The following is a 17,632-nucleotide window of genomic DNA, read 5'->3' as shown; positions in this document are numbered from 1 at the left end:
ACTAGAAATAGCGGTTGCAAACTGCTCACCAACCAAAATAATGGTGTTAATGCAGAAAAATAGTAAGTGGCCTGACGTTTCGACCCTCGCAGAGTTTTATCAATTGCTAAATGAATTGTAATTCTTGTTCAACCACAGTCAATGCGCATTGGCGTTCGAGTTAAACCGAATGCTTTTGCACGTAACCATAGTGTCTTCTCTTCGCCTGGGTGTAGAAAATGTTGACGTGTGAGGGCTTAAGATTGTTTAAATACTTGTAGCAATATCAGAGGTGGGGCCAATTTTTGAGATGCATATAAGAATTGCTAGCATTATTTGTACTCATTATTTGGTAACTTTTTATGCATTTTTACTTTTACTTTTGGCACTACTCCGAGTGACCTTTCACCTCCTTAAACAAACGACTTTCTCTTTCACATTGTATCATATTTTGGTCCTAAAAATAAGATTCATAATTATACGTGAACAAATGGCATGACGGAAACTGACGACTTTTAACATAAACCTTCACAATATTCGAACAGTTTGGTTTTTATAATATGCTTTACAATAACGAGGCATCATCTTTTACTTTAGAAAATAAATAATATTGTAAACTGTACAAAAATTAGTTTCCAATGGATTTGGGTTCGAGGTTGTGAAAGATGTTATACCAGGGTCCGAGCTCACGAAACTGTTTAGTGTTTTGGCACATCAATGCAAATTAAACAGCTGTTTTGTTTTGTTTTGTTTTGTTTTGTTACAAAGGTTGCCATTTGTCTGTTGATTTTCCAAACAACATATTTTTTTATCAATATTTTGTGGACCTATATAGTTCTTGTTCCACTAACTTGTTTATCCGCTTAAAAGTGATTTGGTTCAAAATCCATTCACATTCTCCCACATCGTTCTCATTCCCTTTCTGTTTTCGTTACATTTCTTATTTCACGCCAGATATTTTTGCTTGTTGACACGTCAACCAACGTGAAGAGGTTTACGTGTAAATTGTATATTATTCAAATATTGAATAAGAACGCAGTCATAAAGTCATTTCAAACCATGCTTGTACTGAAATAGCGTTTTTGTTGTGGTTACCAATGTGTTTTTGATGTGAAGTTCTCCCAAAATATATGATGATGCATGCAGGCCTTTCGTTTTTGAAAGGGAAAGGGCACGAAGGCATTTTCTCCTCGGTAAAGGGCATCTCATGAGGAAATTGTAAATCTATACTGGAGCATTTCAAGGGCCCCAAGGCGTTCGTATGGAGACAACCGCCTTCGTTGCCTCCGTGAAGTATCAGGCAGTGCATGAACAACGTATCCCAATGACACTATTGGTATACTGTCGAAGACCAGTCTTCTCAATTGGTGTATCTCAACATTATGCATAAAAAACCTGTAAAAGTTTGAGCTCGATTGGTCGTCGGAGTTGTGAGATAATAATGAAAGAAAAAACACCCTTGTCACACGAAATTGTGTGCTTTCAAATGCTTGTTTTCAAGACCCCTCTGAGGTCTCGAAATCAAATTCGTGGAAAATTACTCTCTCGAAAACTACATAACTTCAGATGGAGCCGTTTCTCACAATGTTTTATACCATCAACCTCTCTTTATTACTCGTTACCAAGTAAGGTTTTATGCTAATACTTGTTTTGAGTTATTACCAACAGTGCCCACTGCCTTAAAATGTTTTTTTTTTAAGTAACGAAAGTATACCAATCCCAGGGTACGTGATGTGAGCAGGTGGGAAACTATGTGGTAAATTCCCCTCTGAATTCGCGCCAACATTATCGGTTTTATATTTGCATACAATCCGGCTCCAATTCAGAAATCCGGGATCAGATATTTTGTTTCGCTTCAAAACCGGAACCAACTTTCCGGAATGGACCAGCATATCACTATCACAAGTTTTTCAGGGGGGGGGGAACAATAAGATATTACCCAAGAGTTTGTATCAGTTTTCCTTTCACTGATATTCAAAGTGTTGTCCATCGAAAAAGCTGGTTAAGCACAAAAACAGACTAGGGAAAACAAACTTGTTCTAACCAGAATTCTAGAAAAGGATTACCAGCCAAAGTAACATGTCAAATGTACAATTTAAGACTGGCATCCTGCTCATTATTGCTAAGCAGGGGATTTCTTAAGCAGTATTTTCTGCTTTTAAGCAGCGTTATAAAATTGGACCCTGTTCGTGGGAACATAAGTTCTATCGTGAGAAATTGTTTATCACTGTCTAAAAGGCACAGCCCGTATTTACAGGGTTTTAAAAGGGCACTTCCTTCCCTGATAAGGAAACAACCATTGGGAATATTTTACACAACTTCCTTCTGAATGAACTTGTGGTTTCTACAAAATTATACTGTTGGTTTGCCTGTTCCCAACCACGTGGCGCAAAGCTCTGGTATACAACTATGTTTTGTTAAAGACACTGGACACTATTGGTAATTGTTTAAGACCTGTATTCTCACTAGGTGTATCCCAACATATGCATAAAATAAAATAATAAGTATTTGCAAATTTTGGCTCAATTATTGGTCATCAAATTTGCAAGAAAATAATACACCCTAGTTGCACAACTTTGTGTGCTTTCAGACACTCCTTTTCAAAAACTATGTTACTTCAAAGGGAGTCGTTCCTCACAATGTTTGATACAATCAGCAGCTCTCCATTGCTCGTTACCAAGTAATAATATTCTTAGTAATTATAATTAATGTCCAGTGCCTTACAAAGAGGGTCTATGGTACAACAATGGGTTTGGTTGTTGAGGGTGAAAATACCACGGTAGGGGTGTGGATGGGCATCATGCCCGACACTGTGACGGGTGCCCCAGTTAGTCCGTTGATTATCGCGGGAAATTGGAATGTGTTCATTTGTGAGTTCATGGATGGGCTCAGTGCGAGGGGGCTGAGGGTACTCCAGAAGTGTAGAGGTACCAGGGGTGTACCGGCTTGACCGAAGAGGGGGCTAGCTACCATAATGGGTGTGCCGGGTAGAGGGGTGTGCGGCCCGCCGTAGCACGGCACCGTGAGCCCGTTACTCGTGGTGAGGAACGAGGGACTTGATGTTGACATCTTCGTGGGCATAGTGGTGGTGTAAAAGTCACTTTTGGGTGTGTGCAAGGTGGCTATTGGAATCGGTCTGGGTCTGTTGCTCGAACTGCTTGTGACTGTTGATGTACTGGGGGTACAGATGGTGGTGAAGGGACGCCCGGTACTGGTGACTAGGCGTGGCTCGGCTGAGAGTCGAGCTTCCACGGAACCGGGTGACAACGCCCGTCTGGGGCTCGCAGACCTGGCGTGCTCGGCCGGGTGGGAGCTGCTGCTGACCCGCAACGGAGTCGGTGAAGAGCTCCACCGATGCTCGTGGGACGACTCCTCACGATGCACCTTTATAGAGGCTGTCTCGTGCTCCGAAGTCTGGGGAGGTCGAGTCAGAGGGCTCGGTACATACCTCGGCGACTCCCGGTGATAATGCTCAATATGTCCAGCGGGACTCCTCCTCGGTTTCTCGACGACGGCGTTCTCGATCCCCGGGTAACTCTGGGGTCTGGATGTTGTTGTTGTCACTGTGGCCGGCCCATCCATCGCTTCCATCTTCACACGGAATGGGATCTTATTCTCGGTTTTGACAATCTCGGGGAAGGAGACAAACTTGTAGACGAACTTTTGACCCATGACCTTTTTGATGATGTTCTTGTCGTAGTAGTAGCGCAGGGCGCGGCTCAACTTGTCATAGTTCATGTTGGTTTTGTTTTTGCGAAGCCCCCACATCCGGGCCACTTCCTCGGCATTATTCAGCTTAAATTCACCCTCGTTCCCAGTCCACGTGATGAGATGTTGGTTGCTCTTGTCCATCAGGAGTTCGAGCAGAAATTGCCAAAGGGTGACACTGGCCTCCATACCTATATAGATTATAAAAAAATAAAAAAAACAATCGGAAGAGAATTAGTCATCATGCGAAAAATAAATCTGAGGAATGGGGTCTCAAAGTTCATCACGTGAATTCTTACTCAAAAAATCTTCATATTCAATAACTCAAATATACTCCAGAGCTACACAACGCAATTTGTTGTTAGTCCTTTACGTTTTTAATATTTGTCGCAGACACATTGACTGAATATAATAGTTCAGTCCAGGGATGAGAGAGTCACTGCTGACCAGAAAAAACTCTGAGAAAAAAACAAGTTGATCTGAGTCTTAAACTCAGATCAACTTGTGTATAATGGGTGCATTCAATCGTATAGCACTTCCACCTTTTTGGTATAAACCCCTTGTGTTGTAGATTCCAGGAGCTTTGTGAAACTATACTATCAGTAAAGAAAAACACGGCATGTTTTGTCTAGCAGGCAGACTTGAACAAGTCTGAATTCAGATTGGAGTCTGAAACGTCTCATCTCTGTTAATAGTGCTTGTACACCAAGATATTGCTGCAATAGTTGTAAGCATTAAATACGTGTATCTGTAGTATAAAACTTAAGTCTACGAAATTCTCACACTAAATTATCAGAATCGTTGTTCTTCAAAAGACACCCAACAGCTTACCTGCAACATTTTTCATTTTGCATATGTTTTTTTTCGTATCATATGAACACTCTTTTCAATAATAGCTAATTACAAAATGAAATGTCTCCTATACGAATAGAAAGGGCTTACTGTTATCGTCGATTATGAAAGGTTTAAATTATTTGCCGTATGGGACAAAAGCTGCACTTGTACACAAACTTCTTTATGCACTGAATGGGCGTGTGGAACAAAAGACCATTATTATTCATAAATACAATAATAGTACTTATTGTTATATTATGCATCTATTCGTAACGGTAGTCAAGCGTGAATGTAGAATATGCAGGTACAAACAATGAGTTTTGAAATTTATGAATGTTTTTTTTTTTTTTTCTTTTTTTTTTTCAAAATAAGTGACAATAAAAAAAAACTAAAAAAATCTAAACTGGTGGGTGCGGGCATTTCAGATGACTGTAACAAGGATGATGTTGTACAGTCTTTTATCTGAATTCAGACTCAGTTTCATGTCGGCCTAGTGAAGAAAATCAGGCGGTACTTTTTTCCATATATAAATAAATCCTGTATGTTGGTCTACTTCTCTAGTGCTGCAGACACTGTTTGTAAAAGCTTCCTTTGAATCTGTAACTCCTTAATTTACCAAAAGTTGGAAATGCCATTATTTCGAACTTTAGAATTTGTATCCCAGTTTCAGACTTTTTTGGTTAGCAATGACTGTCGTCCCTGTTGTACTGATTAAAGGCAGTGGACACTATTGGTAATTACTCAAAATAATCAACAGCATAAAACTTCACTTGGTGACGAGTATTGGGGAGCTGTTGATGGTATAAAACTTTGTGAGGAACAGCTCCCTCTGAAGTGACATAGTTTTCGAGAAAGAAGTAAATTTTTCGACGAATTTGATTTCGAAACCTCAGATTTAGAATTTGAGGTCTCGAAGCCAACCATATAAACCCACACAACTTCGTGTGACAAGGGTATTTTTTTCTTTCATTATTATCTCGCAACTTCGACGACCAATTGAGCTCAAATTTTCACAGGTTTGTTATTTTATGCATATGTTGAGGCACACCAAGTGAGAAGACTGGTCTCAATTACCAATAGTGTCCAGTGTCTTTAAAGGTTCGTGCCTAGAAAATGTCAAAGGTTTGTTCATGGCGTAAAAATGAGTTTAGAACTTGTTCCTATTTTCATATAAAGGACTCTATCTAATGTTTAATGAGGGGATCGTGAAACTGAACTTGACCTTGGAGCCCCTCCTTAAAAGTCAAGTTCGACATTGAGTCGCGTCTTGCCATTTTTCGGCAGTGGTCCAAGGAGGACACTTTGACCCAAGTCGTCTCAACAAATCGGCCAATAATCCCCAGTTATTTCATGAGTTTTCATTCCATTTCTAAAGAAGGGGAAATTCATCAATCAAAAAAGATCCACCAAGTAACAAAACTGTATAGAAACACCCACAAAGAAGCCCACAAGCGCTCCAAGAGTATATGGATGCTGCATTTTGTTTATCATCAAAGACTGGTTTATGAGCGCAGAGCGTGCATATTTGACGAACTGTCTGCAAAACACCAGTTTCTCAGAACTGTAAACAAAACTGTTCATGAAATATTCCCAATGTTACATTATTTCCTTGTGTGAATTGTGCAACTTCACTTCCACAACTCATACCGCTTGTTCATCTCGAATAAACAACGAAAACAATTTCGCAATGTTTGTTTAAACTGCTGCACGCTTATTTAAAGCCACTGGACACGATTGTCAAAAAGACATGTCTTCTCACTTGGCTGGCTGTATCCCAACATAATATGCATAAAATAACAAACGTGAAAATTTGGACTCAACTGGAAATCGAAGTTGTAAGAGAGAAAGGGCCGAAAAAACACCCTTGCTGCACAAATTTGTGTGCTTTCAGATGCCCCAAAAACAGTTGCTTTGTGCTTTCAGATGCTCATTACAAAGCTTCAGGCCTGAAATAGTTTATTATTTGAATGAGAAATTACATCTTTCTCAAAAACTACCTTACTTCAGAGGGAGCCGTTTATCACAATGTTTTATCTTATCAACAGCTCTCCATTGCTCGTTACCAAGTAATTTTATTAGCTAACAATTATTTTGAGGAATAACAAATAGTGTCTTTAAACTTCTGCACACTAATTTAACGATTGCAATCCGGGTTTGAAGGGAAAGTCTACCGACCACCGGAAGCCCTCATTGCTTTTAATATCCCTCAAATCCTGTTGATTTCTTCCCCTAAATGAGCGCCAATTCACCCTGTTCATGCTATTGGCAGACTTTGAACAGGAAGCCCTGACATAAACCACCGGACGGTGCATATCCAGGGGCTTCTATATTATAACCAGAGCCTAGCCCCCCACGCGTGCCAGGTACCCAAATTATGTTTATCTCTCCAACAATATGGATTAATCAATGCACAAACGGAACGAACATCCGGTGACGTCATGGTCAGTTTGGATGAGTCAAGTTTTACTTCCGGCTTTGGGGTTGGGGTTTTGGAAGATTGCTCCACTCGTGATCTCGTGATGTTTTGTAAACTGGTCACCCCCCCCCCGCTAATCATTTGCATAAACAGCCGCCGATTGATGCAACCGTTTAACATTATGATGAGTACGAGTTAGAACATAACAACTGTTGCATGTTCGATTTTTCCTCATGTACATTTTTGTTTCCTGGTGTCAGAGTCAGAAAGTTACCTGACAAGTAGCAAGAAACAAAACCATAAATATATTGTTTTCAATTCGAATCAGTGTAAAACAATCACCAGCTGATTTCCTTTGAGAAAGAGATAATTTCTCGCTCAAATATTAAAATACTTCAGGCATCAACAAGGTGTTTTTTCCTTTCAGTATTCGCTTGCAACTTCGATGACCAATATTGAGTCCAAATTTTCACAATATGTTGGGATACACCAAGTGAGAATACTGGTCTTTGACAACTACCAAATGTGTCCAGCAGCCGATTTCACGAAACGCTAGGATTAATCCTATCTGGAGTTAGGACGAGTAACCCGTCCTAACTTAGGATGGGTTCAATGTGTCCTACGTCTTCGGAAATACGGAACTTAGGCCTAACTCGTCCTAAGTCCTAGGATTAATCCTAAATTAAGATGAGTTTGGTGAAATCGATTGCAAGCAAAATAACAACCGAGATCTCAAAAACGTAACTAACTAAAATGATTTATACTAATAACTGTTTCATGAACGCCTTCTACAAATGAATGAATCTGCTTAGTATTTCTAAAAACTGTTCTTGGAATCATTTTCATTTTTTGTTCCGAGTGACTCGTCAACCTTGAGGGTATTTTCCTAAAGACGGTGCACCTGTGAATCTCGGATTTGAATGAGTAACTTATATCCCTGGTATAGTCATTGATGTCCTATACTGGATCACTCCATTCTAGTTTCTTTCTCCATTAATAATAAACGGAGTGTCTTCGCAATACGAATGGGTTATGCGGATCTGCATAAACTAAAGCCCCGTGTATGATAATCCCAATATCACAGTAAACAACAAACAGTGCCATGGGCAAACGAATAAACTAAAATGTTTCTCTGTACAATAATGCCACTTCTTTTATCATAAAGTTTATGTACACGTAATATGGGGTTACGCGTAGTATTTTAGAAGGCAAATTTGTTTCGTTCTGTTGGTATTGAAGTTTAGTAAGTTACATTATAAACGAGCCAAATCATCATGCAAATGAAATTTGTTTATACCTAATGAAAGCATTAGTTTTAGCATGGAGGTAGAAAGGTAGTTAGTTGAAAGACAGTGTAGTGGTGGAGCCTATTCCTTTTCTTTCGGCCACTTAAAGGAACACATTGCCTTGGATCGGTCGAGTTGGTCTTTGAAAAGCGTTTGTAACCGTTTTTTATAAAATGCATATGGGTTGAAAGATGTTGTAAAAGTAGAATACAAAGATCCACACAAACATGCCTCGAAATTGAGTGGTTTTCCTTTTACCTCGTCGACTAGCACGTCGGCCATTTATGGGGGTCAAAATTTTGACTCCCATAAATGGCCGACCGTGTTAGTTCGCACAGTAGAAGGAAAACAACGCAATTTCGAAGAAAACTTGTGTGGATCATTGTATTCTACTTTTACAACATCTTTCCAACCATTTACATTATATAAAAAACGGTTACAAACGCTTTTGTTTTGACCAACTCGCCCGATCCAAGGCAACGTGTTCCTTTAAATGTTAGCTAATATGGTTGACTACACGAATTACTCACACACAGCTTTTGCGATAAGTTATTTGTTCTAACAATGTATAACTCATATAGGAGATTGCCCAGACAAAAGACAAACATAACTAGCATAATTTTTATAATATATTTGTTTTCCTTCTGATTAATCCATGGGGGTTTCTACCTCCATGATTAATCAGAGCACTGCTTACCTTTTAGTTTCCCCGTTGCTACCGCGTGCGTTGTTTGAACTGTGTTTTGTAAGTCCATTGGTTGGTCGGCCTGGTACTCCGTTTTCACCATTGTTGGGGTTGGTACACGCCCAGGGCCCGTTTTCTCTAAAGGAACCAGCGTAAAACAAGTATACATCGTCAAAAAAATAAGACTTTAATAGTCTCTTATCAATAAATAGAAAACTCACCACCCAAGAGAAAACCACACATGAGAGCCGGGAGAACAAACTTTAAGTGCGAGTGGCTCGCCCCGGGCTAAATGTAATTATGCTACAACTTCCCCGTTGCAAGGACCTTTTTACAAGGAAACAAGAGATCCCGCCTAAACTTTGACGTGCGGGAAGCTAGTGGCACCGAGTGCCTGGTTATTGTGAACTGATATAGTATGATAATAATATCTCTCTATAGCTTTATAGGCAGTATTCTACTTTTACTTCATTTTCAAGTCTCATCCTGAAACGAAAACGTGTTCAGAACAGGAAGTCCGCTGTGTATAGTAGAGATATCAGCATTTATTTTAATATTTTGAGGCGATGTTGGTTAAAGGTTGGGCGGCATTGTGTATAGTTTCGATAGATTAAGTAGTAGTAAAAAAAAAACATAATTGTTTACGTTAGCACGAGCGTTGAAAATGTGGACAAGTTAAAAGGAACAACATGAGCTTAGGCCGTGTTTCGCTGATAAACAAGCATGTGATTTATTGGATGGCATGATTATTCCTGATTTCCTGATTTTCTCAAAACATCCCCTCCAATTTTTTTGAAAGAAGTAAAGCAACGGGGAAATAGTCCGTGAACTTATGGAGATCACATAGTCCATAAACCTCATAAATTGTACTTCACGGCGTCTTTTATTTAAATCTCCTGAATTGTAACATCCGGGATGTTCCGGACCTAGAATAAGGGGAAACCCAACAATAATTTCACGAATTTCAACATACGTCAAATCTCATCCTTGTCTTTTCACACGAAGTACATCATAGTGACAACCTTGCTACAATTAAGCAAGGGACCTTTGCTAAATTGCTCTCATGTGAAAGGGGTACATACAATCCCTGCTTGGATGGCTCTGACAGAATACTGCGTGCAGCGTAATATTCCAAAGGCAGTCCAAACAAATAATCAAAAGTGTCATGAATAATATACATCATAACAACATGCATCGTTCTTTCTTAAAGGGACACATTGCCTCGGACGAGTTGGTCTATAAAAAGCGTTTGTAACCGTTTGTTATAAAACGCATATGGTTAGAAAGATGTTTTAAAAAGTAGAATAAAATGATCCACACTAATTTGCTTCGATATTGTGTGGTTTTCCTGTTACTTTGCGAACTAACACGGTCGGCCATTTACTAATGGCAGTCAACAATTTGACTCCCATAAATGGCCGTCCTTGTAGTTGACGAGGGAAAGTGAAAACCGTGCAATTTCGAGGCATGTTGTGTTGATCATTGTGTTCTACAACATCTTTCTACCCATATGCATTTCATAATAAGCGGTTACAGACGCTTTTCAAACACCCAACTCGACCGATCCAAGGCAACGTGTTCCTTTAACAGTGGTCCGCTGGCCATGACCAATTGCCAGTTAAAAACCCCAGAAGACCAGTCAAAATTCATTCCAAGTGGTCCGACCTTAAAGGACTCTATGGCCCGACGACAGGCTAGTTCGGTTCGGGTCGAAGAAATGATGCTAGATTTGTCTTGCTGGTCAGTCACTGACTAATGACAAACCCTAACGATACATAATGTAACACCTGTCCACCAATTAGCTCATCAAACATGCCTCAGGAAGGTACCGTTAGCCTTGCTGAGTCGGTGGACACAAAAGTGCACTGTTTGGTTTGTAAACCTGCCTGCTCTCATACACAGTTATAACATAGACGAACTCTGTCCTTCCTCTATGGTTATAATATACCTCCAGAGTCCATGGGTATATACGCACAAACATATTTCACCAAATCAAAATAGCACAACATTGGCAAACACAACATCATGGTTTACAATAGAAACCATAATGGTTAGAAAAGGCGAATTTGTGTTACCATGGAGGTAGACATATTACCAAACTCACCTGAAGATTGGTGCCAGGAATTTCGCAACGCCCTGCGTGCTTGGTCGATTAGTCAAAAAACAACATTTTCAAACATGAAAGTATGCACCGTCGGCGCCTGCGCCCGTTGTACTAGAAAACCACCTAGTGACCCAATCCGTATGGCATGCAATCAGTCACAAGGGGACCGTAGAAAAACCCGAATACATACCCCTAGGGGTAGTCCTTGACCCTGTTGTGACACCCATTCTTTGATGATGTCATAATCTCTGGAATGTATTATAGAGAGTTTCCCCGAACGACTGTACACGTCCGCGACACAACAATTGCAATGGGGCAACCCCATACAAAACAAACCGAAACACCAAATTTGGCTTAAGTCGGGTGTGTGTATGTACACAGTGTATTGTTGACATAAACAACCCACACTGTCTAAGGGATATCGCCAGTTAAATAAGATGAACTTCGGCACAAGAAATGGCAAAGTTAAAGAATAATTTAAACTCAGCACATTCCTTGATTGCAACAATCATTCCAACAGTTGAATAACTCTGGAAAATTTGGGGTCTCGCCAGTCACAAATGAATGCTCAAATTGATGAACTTCGGCACAAGAAATGGCTACGTTAAAGAACAATTAAAACTCAGCACATTCCTTAATTGCATTTCAATAATCCTAACAGTTAAATAACGCCGGAAAATTTGGGGTTTCGCCAGTCTAAAATGCCGGTCAAAAATGCTTAAATTTGATGAATGTCGGCACATGAAATGGCTAAAAGGCAAAAGTACAAATCCAAACTAAGCACATTCCTTTCTTGCATTTCAATCATTCCAAAAGTTAAACAATTCGGGAGAATTTTCAAAAATTATAGAATTCTGAGTTCAATTTCCGGAAACAGGTTGTCGGACATTTTGTTTTGTGTCGAGTCACATTTTGATTGGAGTCGGGCCACTTAATATCACACTGCTTTGTGTTAACCGCAAAACGGCGCCATTGTTGGTGAATTAATGTATACCGGAAGTCCATCAAGGGGTTTGTGGAAATAAGGGCACTTGACACCTTTGGTAATTGTCAAAGACCAGTATTCTCACTTGGTGTATTCCAACATGCATAAAATAACAAACCTGTGAAAATTTGGGCTCAATAGGTCATCGAATTTGCAAGAGAAAAATGAAAGAAAGAAAAAAACACCCTTGTTGCATTGTGTGCTTTCAGGTGCATATAAAAGGCTTTAGCTAAAATATTTTATTTTATGAGTGAGAAAGTACCCCTTCCTCAAAAGCTACGTTACTTCAGACGGAGCCGTTTCTCACAATGTTTTATACTATCAGTTGCCCGTCACCAAGTAAGTTTCTGTACTAACAATTATTTTTTAGGACTATCGGTGTGTCCAGTGCAGTGCCTTTAAGTTTACCTCAATATTGTGCCCAATTGTTGTTATTTTTTCTTGTGGTAGATTTTACAAAAATTGAACGAAAATAATGTAAAACGAAAACAAGGAAAACATTTTGACAAAACAGTTCTGCCGAATAGCTCCAGCAAAATATCGAACCCACTATTAAATTTAAAGGGTAAATTTGTTTGACTAGCCTCATGTCAAGGAATGAAAACCAAATCAAAAATTACCTTCTTTTTTGTGCGATTTCGCCAGTGGGTGCTCCATGTTACTCGAGATGGGAGCGGTGGGTGACGGGGCCCGATTGTGGCTGGTTAACATGACGGTCAGATCACCAAGACGCCCGAGTTCGGTTCGCAAGCGGGCCTCAAGTCGCAAACGGGCAGCCGATTTCAATAATGTCTGGCGAGAAGAAAAAACAACAAAACAAATTCAGGTTGTGAAGTTTTAAATGCTGACACTCGATGTACCGAAGACAGTTTAAAAGATGACTGAAGAATTGAGTTACGCGAATAAAAAATTGTCCGTCGCAGAAAATCCTAAGCACACTTTGTGCTTCTACGTCAAACTGAAATCTTCAAAACAGAAATTCATTTTTAATAAGCACTAAGCAGGTTATCAAATTCAGAATACCTTTTTATTTTTTTTTGCTTTTGTCGGTTAGTTCAAAAACGAAATATCAAAATGATTGCTTATGAAAGTCTTAAAATGTGGATGACCGCTCCGTCTTCTATACTTCCGTCATCGCAAAACCCCGACCAGTACTAAATGACGATCGGCAAAAGCTCGAGTCCTTAAGTCTCTGGATACAGAAACCCTATATTCATTATAAAATCCGCAACAAATCCGCAACCATTATTAACATTACGCCAGGCCAGTGATGGTGTCTTATGACGTCATAATGATGGCATCTCCACGCATGCTCCCTAATTGTTGTTTTTGAAGGCTCCGGATGCCATTTTTGTTAAACCCTAGGACGAATGCAGTTTCTTTTGTGCGTTCCAAGAGCGGAAACCATTTTCAATGCAAAGACGTGGGTTCCGACGGGAAGTTGGATCATGTTTTTGATGTTTTTATTTTGCAAATTAAAGGCCTCGGATGCTATTGGTGATTACTCAAAATAATTGCACGTATTAAAACATTACTTTGGTAACCAGCAAAGGAGAGCTGTTGGTCGTATGGCACATGGTGAATAGCGGGTCCCTCTGAAGAAGTAACGGTATAGTTTTTGAGAAAGAGGTATACAGGTAGACTTCAGATCTGAAGCATTTTATTCGGCATCCGAAAGCACACAAATTTAATTGTGCAACAAGGGTGTTTTTGGGGGGTCATTATTCTCTTGCAACTTCGATGACCAATTGAGTCAACATTTTTCACATTATTTGTTATTTTATGCATGGTGGGACACACAAGAAATACAAGAATACTGGTCTTTGGCAATTACCAATGGTAAGTGTCTTTAAGGGCTCCGAAAAGGGACGTTCAATTAATCTGTCGGCGACTCTTGCGAAGAACAATGCAAGATTTCAATCATCTGACGGTATAATAAACGTCAAAATGTCACTATTATAAAATGTGCATGACTTGTATTAACTTGATATGACATGCTGCAAGTATAACTTTGAGGGCATGCACTAAAAGACGTTGAGCTTCACTTAAAACTTGTGCGAACGAACGTAGTCGGTTTTAGGTGGGAAAATTTGATGGGCGTTCACAACCACCGGTGCGACTTATAACCCAGGTGTAGTTATTAAATTCATATATATGATAAAGTAATACATGGGAAGAACTAACTAGCAAGGTTTATTTGATGATAAGTCATACTAAATCTTTTGAAAACTTTGAATTATAAGACCATCACTCTTTTTAAGGCTACCTACCTCTAAGTAAAAGTACTGCAACCATTTCATATGGTTTGTTTTGCATTGCACCAAATCTGGAGCGATTATGTCTATACGCATGGAAGAACAACCTGCTTAACTGGAGTACACTATTTGAGAAGCGTTACTGCAGTAACGCTTTTCAGATTCATATTTTGGAGGATAAAAAGTGATATCTTTTTCCATAACCACAGTACTTCGAAGTGAAAAGTTTCTCAAAATGCATTATACTATCCAAAGCTGCTGTACTTCTTACCAAGTAAGTTTTGTTTTGCCATTAATTTTCAGACTCGTTATCTAAACATAAACCGACCCTTTGAAGTCATCAATTAAGCTGATCATTATACCCACGTTGTGAAAAGCACACACACACCCACCCACACACAGGTGGAAAACAGTATGTGGAACTGATGGAAAGTGCAAGCAATAATACTTAACTCAAGAGCTTTTTTATTTATTTAATATTTGCTTGATTCATTCCGACGGCATGTTTTTTCAATTAAAACTGCACATGACGTATGGAGGCCAGGCTAGTCACAATTTTAGTTTACTGGCGGGGTATAGGGCTACCTCTAGATTTGTCTTTTGTTATTTGAATTGCCGCCTATTGTCCTTTTGGAACTCGATTTTGTACTGGTATTATATCTGAACTGCCTTTTGTTTCAATATTATTCCAAAGGTGATCCATTTCAAAGAAAGATTGCGTCATAAATTAAATTGTAAAATTAATGAGAGTGCTTTACTGCGGTAGCTATGTTTTGTATCAAGTATTGGTAAACAATGAACATGACAATTGCCTGAAATACATTCACCATTATTGACATTTTTCTTTAATAATTGTTATTGTGTCATAAATTAATTTGTAAAGGAAATGGAATTTGTTTCTGCGATAAATTGCCTGAAATACATTTCACTCACCAGTTTTGAAATATTTCTGCAGTATTTCTAAAACTTTTATCACTGAACATTATTGACTGAACATGATTGTTTTGTTGGACAACCTGACATCCGCTTGTTGAACTCATCAAGTAATACCGATAAACCAAGAGGTAGAATAGAAAGGATTGATTTCTGAGAAAGGCGGCATTATTTAGCCTAGTTGTGGGTCAGGTGAGAGGTAATCGGAGCTTGGAGGCAATGTAAAATGGGTGTCAAAAAAAAAAACGGGGGGGGAGGGGCCTTCCAAAAATCAAACCCGGATGTCCGGGCTGCATGCGCGTCCGGGGCTCGCCGCGCACGGCGCGGTATAAAAATGAAATCAATGGGAATCGTAGATTAGGCCACCTGTTCGTGAGATACGGGCCCGTCTATTCCGCTGGGGCTGGTTATTGGAGGGGGGGGGGGGGGGGGTGCTTGAGACCTTGCCGAATTATACACGTGTGTTCACAGATGATAAGATTGCAATGTACATGCGTATATCTGATTATTAATTCACTAAATTAATAATCATAAGCTTCCTGTAATGCTTACTCAAGTCAAATGGATTTAGAGTATGTGTGTTTTTTAATGCAGGTTTTACTTCCTTGTTTGATTATCGCCTTACCACCCCCCCCCCCCTCTATATAGGCCTACCCTTCTTCATTCTGCTAAACACAATAGCCCTTTGTTTCTTTTTCCCTAGGCATAAGATGCTCAAAGTATAACAATTGACCATCACAACTTCTAAGTTTCCTACCACCCCTCCCCCATAAACGAACAAGCATTGAGCTTTTTGCAAAAGTTGATATAAAATATAAATGAGGTAATTTTTGTTCCCGATGCCGTGACCATTGAATAGAAACCTGAGTGTTTGCCAACAATCATGCGATACTTTGTTGAATTTCCTCGTTGATAAAAATGCAACAAAGTAAATAAAACCCTGGGTATCCAGACAACATCCTGCTGATGAATTGTTATAATTATTCTGGAAAAAAAAAGTTCACAAAACATTTTTTCTTCGTAAAAGACCAGTTGTATTAGTTCTAGCTCTATGAAAATTGTGTATATAACGGTGGGCTAATTTTAATATTTAAATAATTATATAGTACCATGTGTTTGTTCCACAACCAATCCTTCAACCCCGAGTCGTAATGGCACAACCACAAATCAGGTTGGAATGAAAACTTTCAATATTCTCCGTCTAATATCGCGGATGCAATTTCTGAAATCTGAACAGGCTAAGAAAAATTGAGCAGAAATTCCATGTACAAAAATGTGACTCACCGGTTTTGTTGAGTATAAAATACCACCACGTTGTAGTGCAGTAGTAATACTTTCCACGTCCGTACAGTCCTGCGATGATTTAACTAATGCAGTTGACACACACAGCGTCACAGTTTGATGGTCGCATGACAATCGACGAGTAAACTCGCTCCGAAACCGGAAGTGCGTTCGGGGAAACACCCTATAAATAGATCGGCCATCATCGTGCGTAGATGGTGACGTCAGAGCTCGCTGGAGAGCTCGTGAGCGTGGAGACGCTGCAGAGACTGGTGCCCGTGGCCGTCGCCGTGCGTGTGTCAAGAGGATGCGCACAGGGGACTCGACCTTAAAGCTTCTCTTGAGCAGAGGTTTTAAACTTGTGTCAGTCGATTAGCGTATGTTGTTCTACAATCAGTTGTAATGATTATAACACAAATGCACGTTTTGAAAACTGCCATAATTAACCAAATGTAAAAGTGTTCTGTTATTAATGATACCATCAATTCAAATTGTGCTTAGAAATGTTTTAAATTCTACACATTGAAAACAGTATGGGGCCTACACTGCACGGACTGTTAGCGAGTCTACTTTCATTTGCGCAAAACTGGATATTGGGATCTTGAACATCGTGCGGGGATTTATTTTTTTCGCTTCCTTTTTTTCTTTTCTTTTTCTGGATTCTGCTCTGGGAGTTTGTAGAGAAAGGGTCCCCCCTCCGGACTCGTCGGAACTAATCCTGGACAAGCCTTTGACGTCGATTGGGGGAAATTATTGTCTAGATTTCACCAGAAAGCGGAAATATCTCCAAGTAGAATGGCTGAAAATGGACACAAAATGGATTTGCAATCCCGTGCATTTAGTGAGCTAATTGTCCGCTAGCACGTAGGTAGGGACCTTGCTGCTAATAATTACGTAGGTTTTCATTTTTTTGATGCTCTGCACACCTGAGTTTCGTTCGTTAAGCAGCTAACGCAGAACTGCTTGTAAAGATTAGTGGTCAAAAACACAAGCTCTGTCTTTTGAAGACGCTGGACACTATCGGTAATTGTCAAAGACCAGTCTTCCCACGTGCTGTATCTCAACATGTACAAAATAACAAACCTGTGAAAATTTGAACTCAATCGGTCTTCGAAGTTGCGAGATAATAATGAAAGAAAAACACTCAGTCACACGAAGTTGTGTGC

The 17,632-nt window shown here is 39.6% G+C and overlaps 2 protein-coding genes across 4 annotated transcripts in view; one reads left to right on the top strand and one right to left on the bottom strand.

The window, feature by feature from the left end:
- The window catches only part of LOC139952091 (pseudouridylate synthase PUS7L-like), a 52,079-nt gene that overhangs the window by 17,758 nt on the left and 16,689 nt on the right, over window positions 1–17,632 (top strand). The window lies entirely within an intron of this gene.
- Window positions 713–16,551, bottom strand: LOC139952121 (uncharacterized). Of its 3 annotated transcripts, XM_071951089.1 has the most exons (4): window positions 16,470–16,551; window positions 12,618–12,789; window positions 8,921–9,046; window positions 713–3,878 (listed from the first exon to the last, which is right to left on the bottom strand). In XM_071951089.1, the coding sequence occupies exons 2-4, from the start codon at window positions 12,706–12,708 to the stop codon at window positions 2,713–2,715; spliced, it is 1,383 nt and encodes a 460-aa protein (XP_071807190.1). In that variant the 5' UTR covers window positions 12,709–12,789; window positions 16,470–16,551; the 3' UTR covers window positions 713–2,712. The 3 variants fall into 3 exon arrangements, with proteins under 3 accessions (XP_071807190.1, XP_071807207.1, XP_071807199.1); XM_071951106.1 differs by lacking the exon at window positions 12,618–12,789 and having other exon boundaries at window positions 16,470–16,535; XM_071951098.1 differs by lacking the exons at window positions 12,618–12,789; window positions 16,470–16,551 and adding an exon at window positions 11,013–11,207.

Source organism: Asterias amurensis, chromosome 2 (genome assembly GCF_032118995.1).
Source record: "Asterias amurensis chromosome 2, ASM3211899v1".
In the NCBI taxonomy this organism is placed as follows: domain Eukaryota; kingdom Metazoa; phylum Echinodermata; class Asteroidea; order Forcipulatida; family Asteriidae; genus Asterias; species Asterias amurensis.
This window is presented reverse-complemented; position numbering and strand designations above follow the sequence as displayed.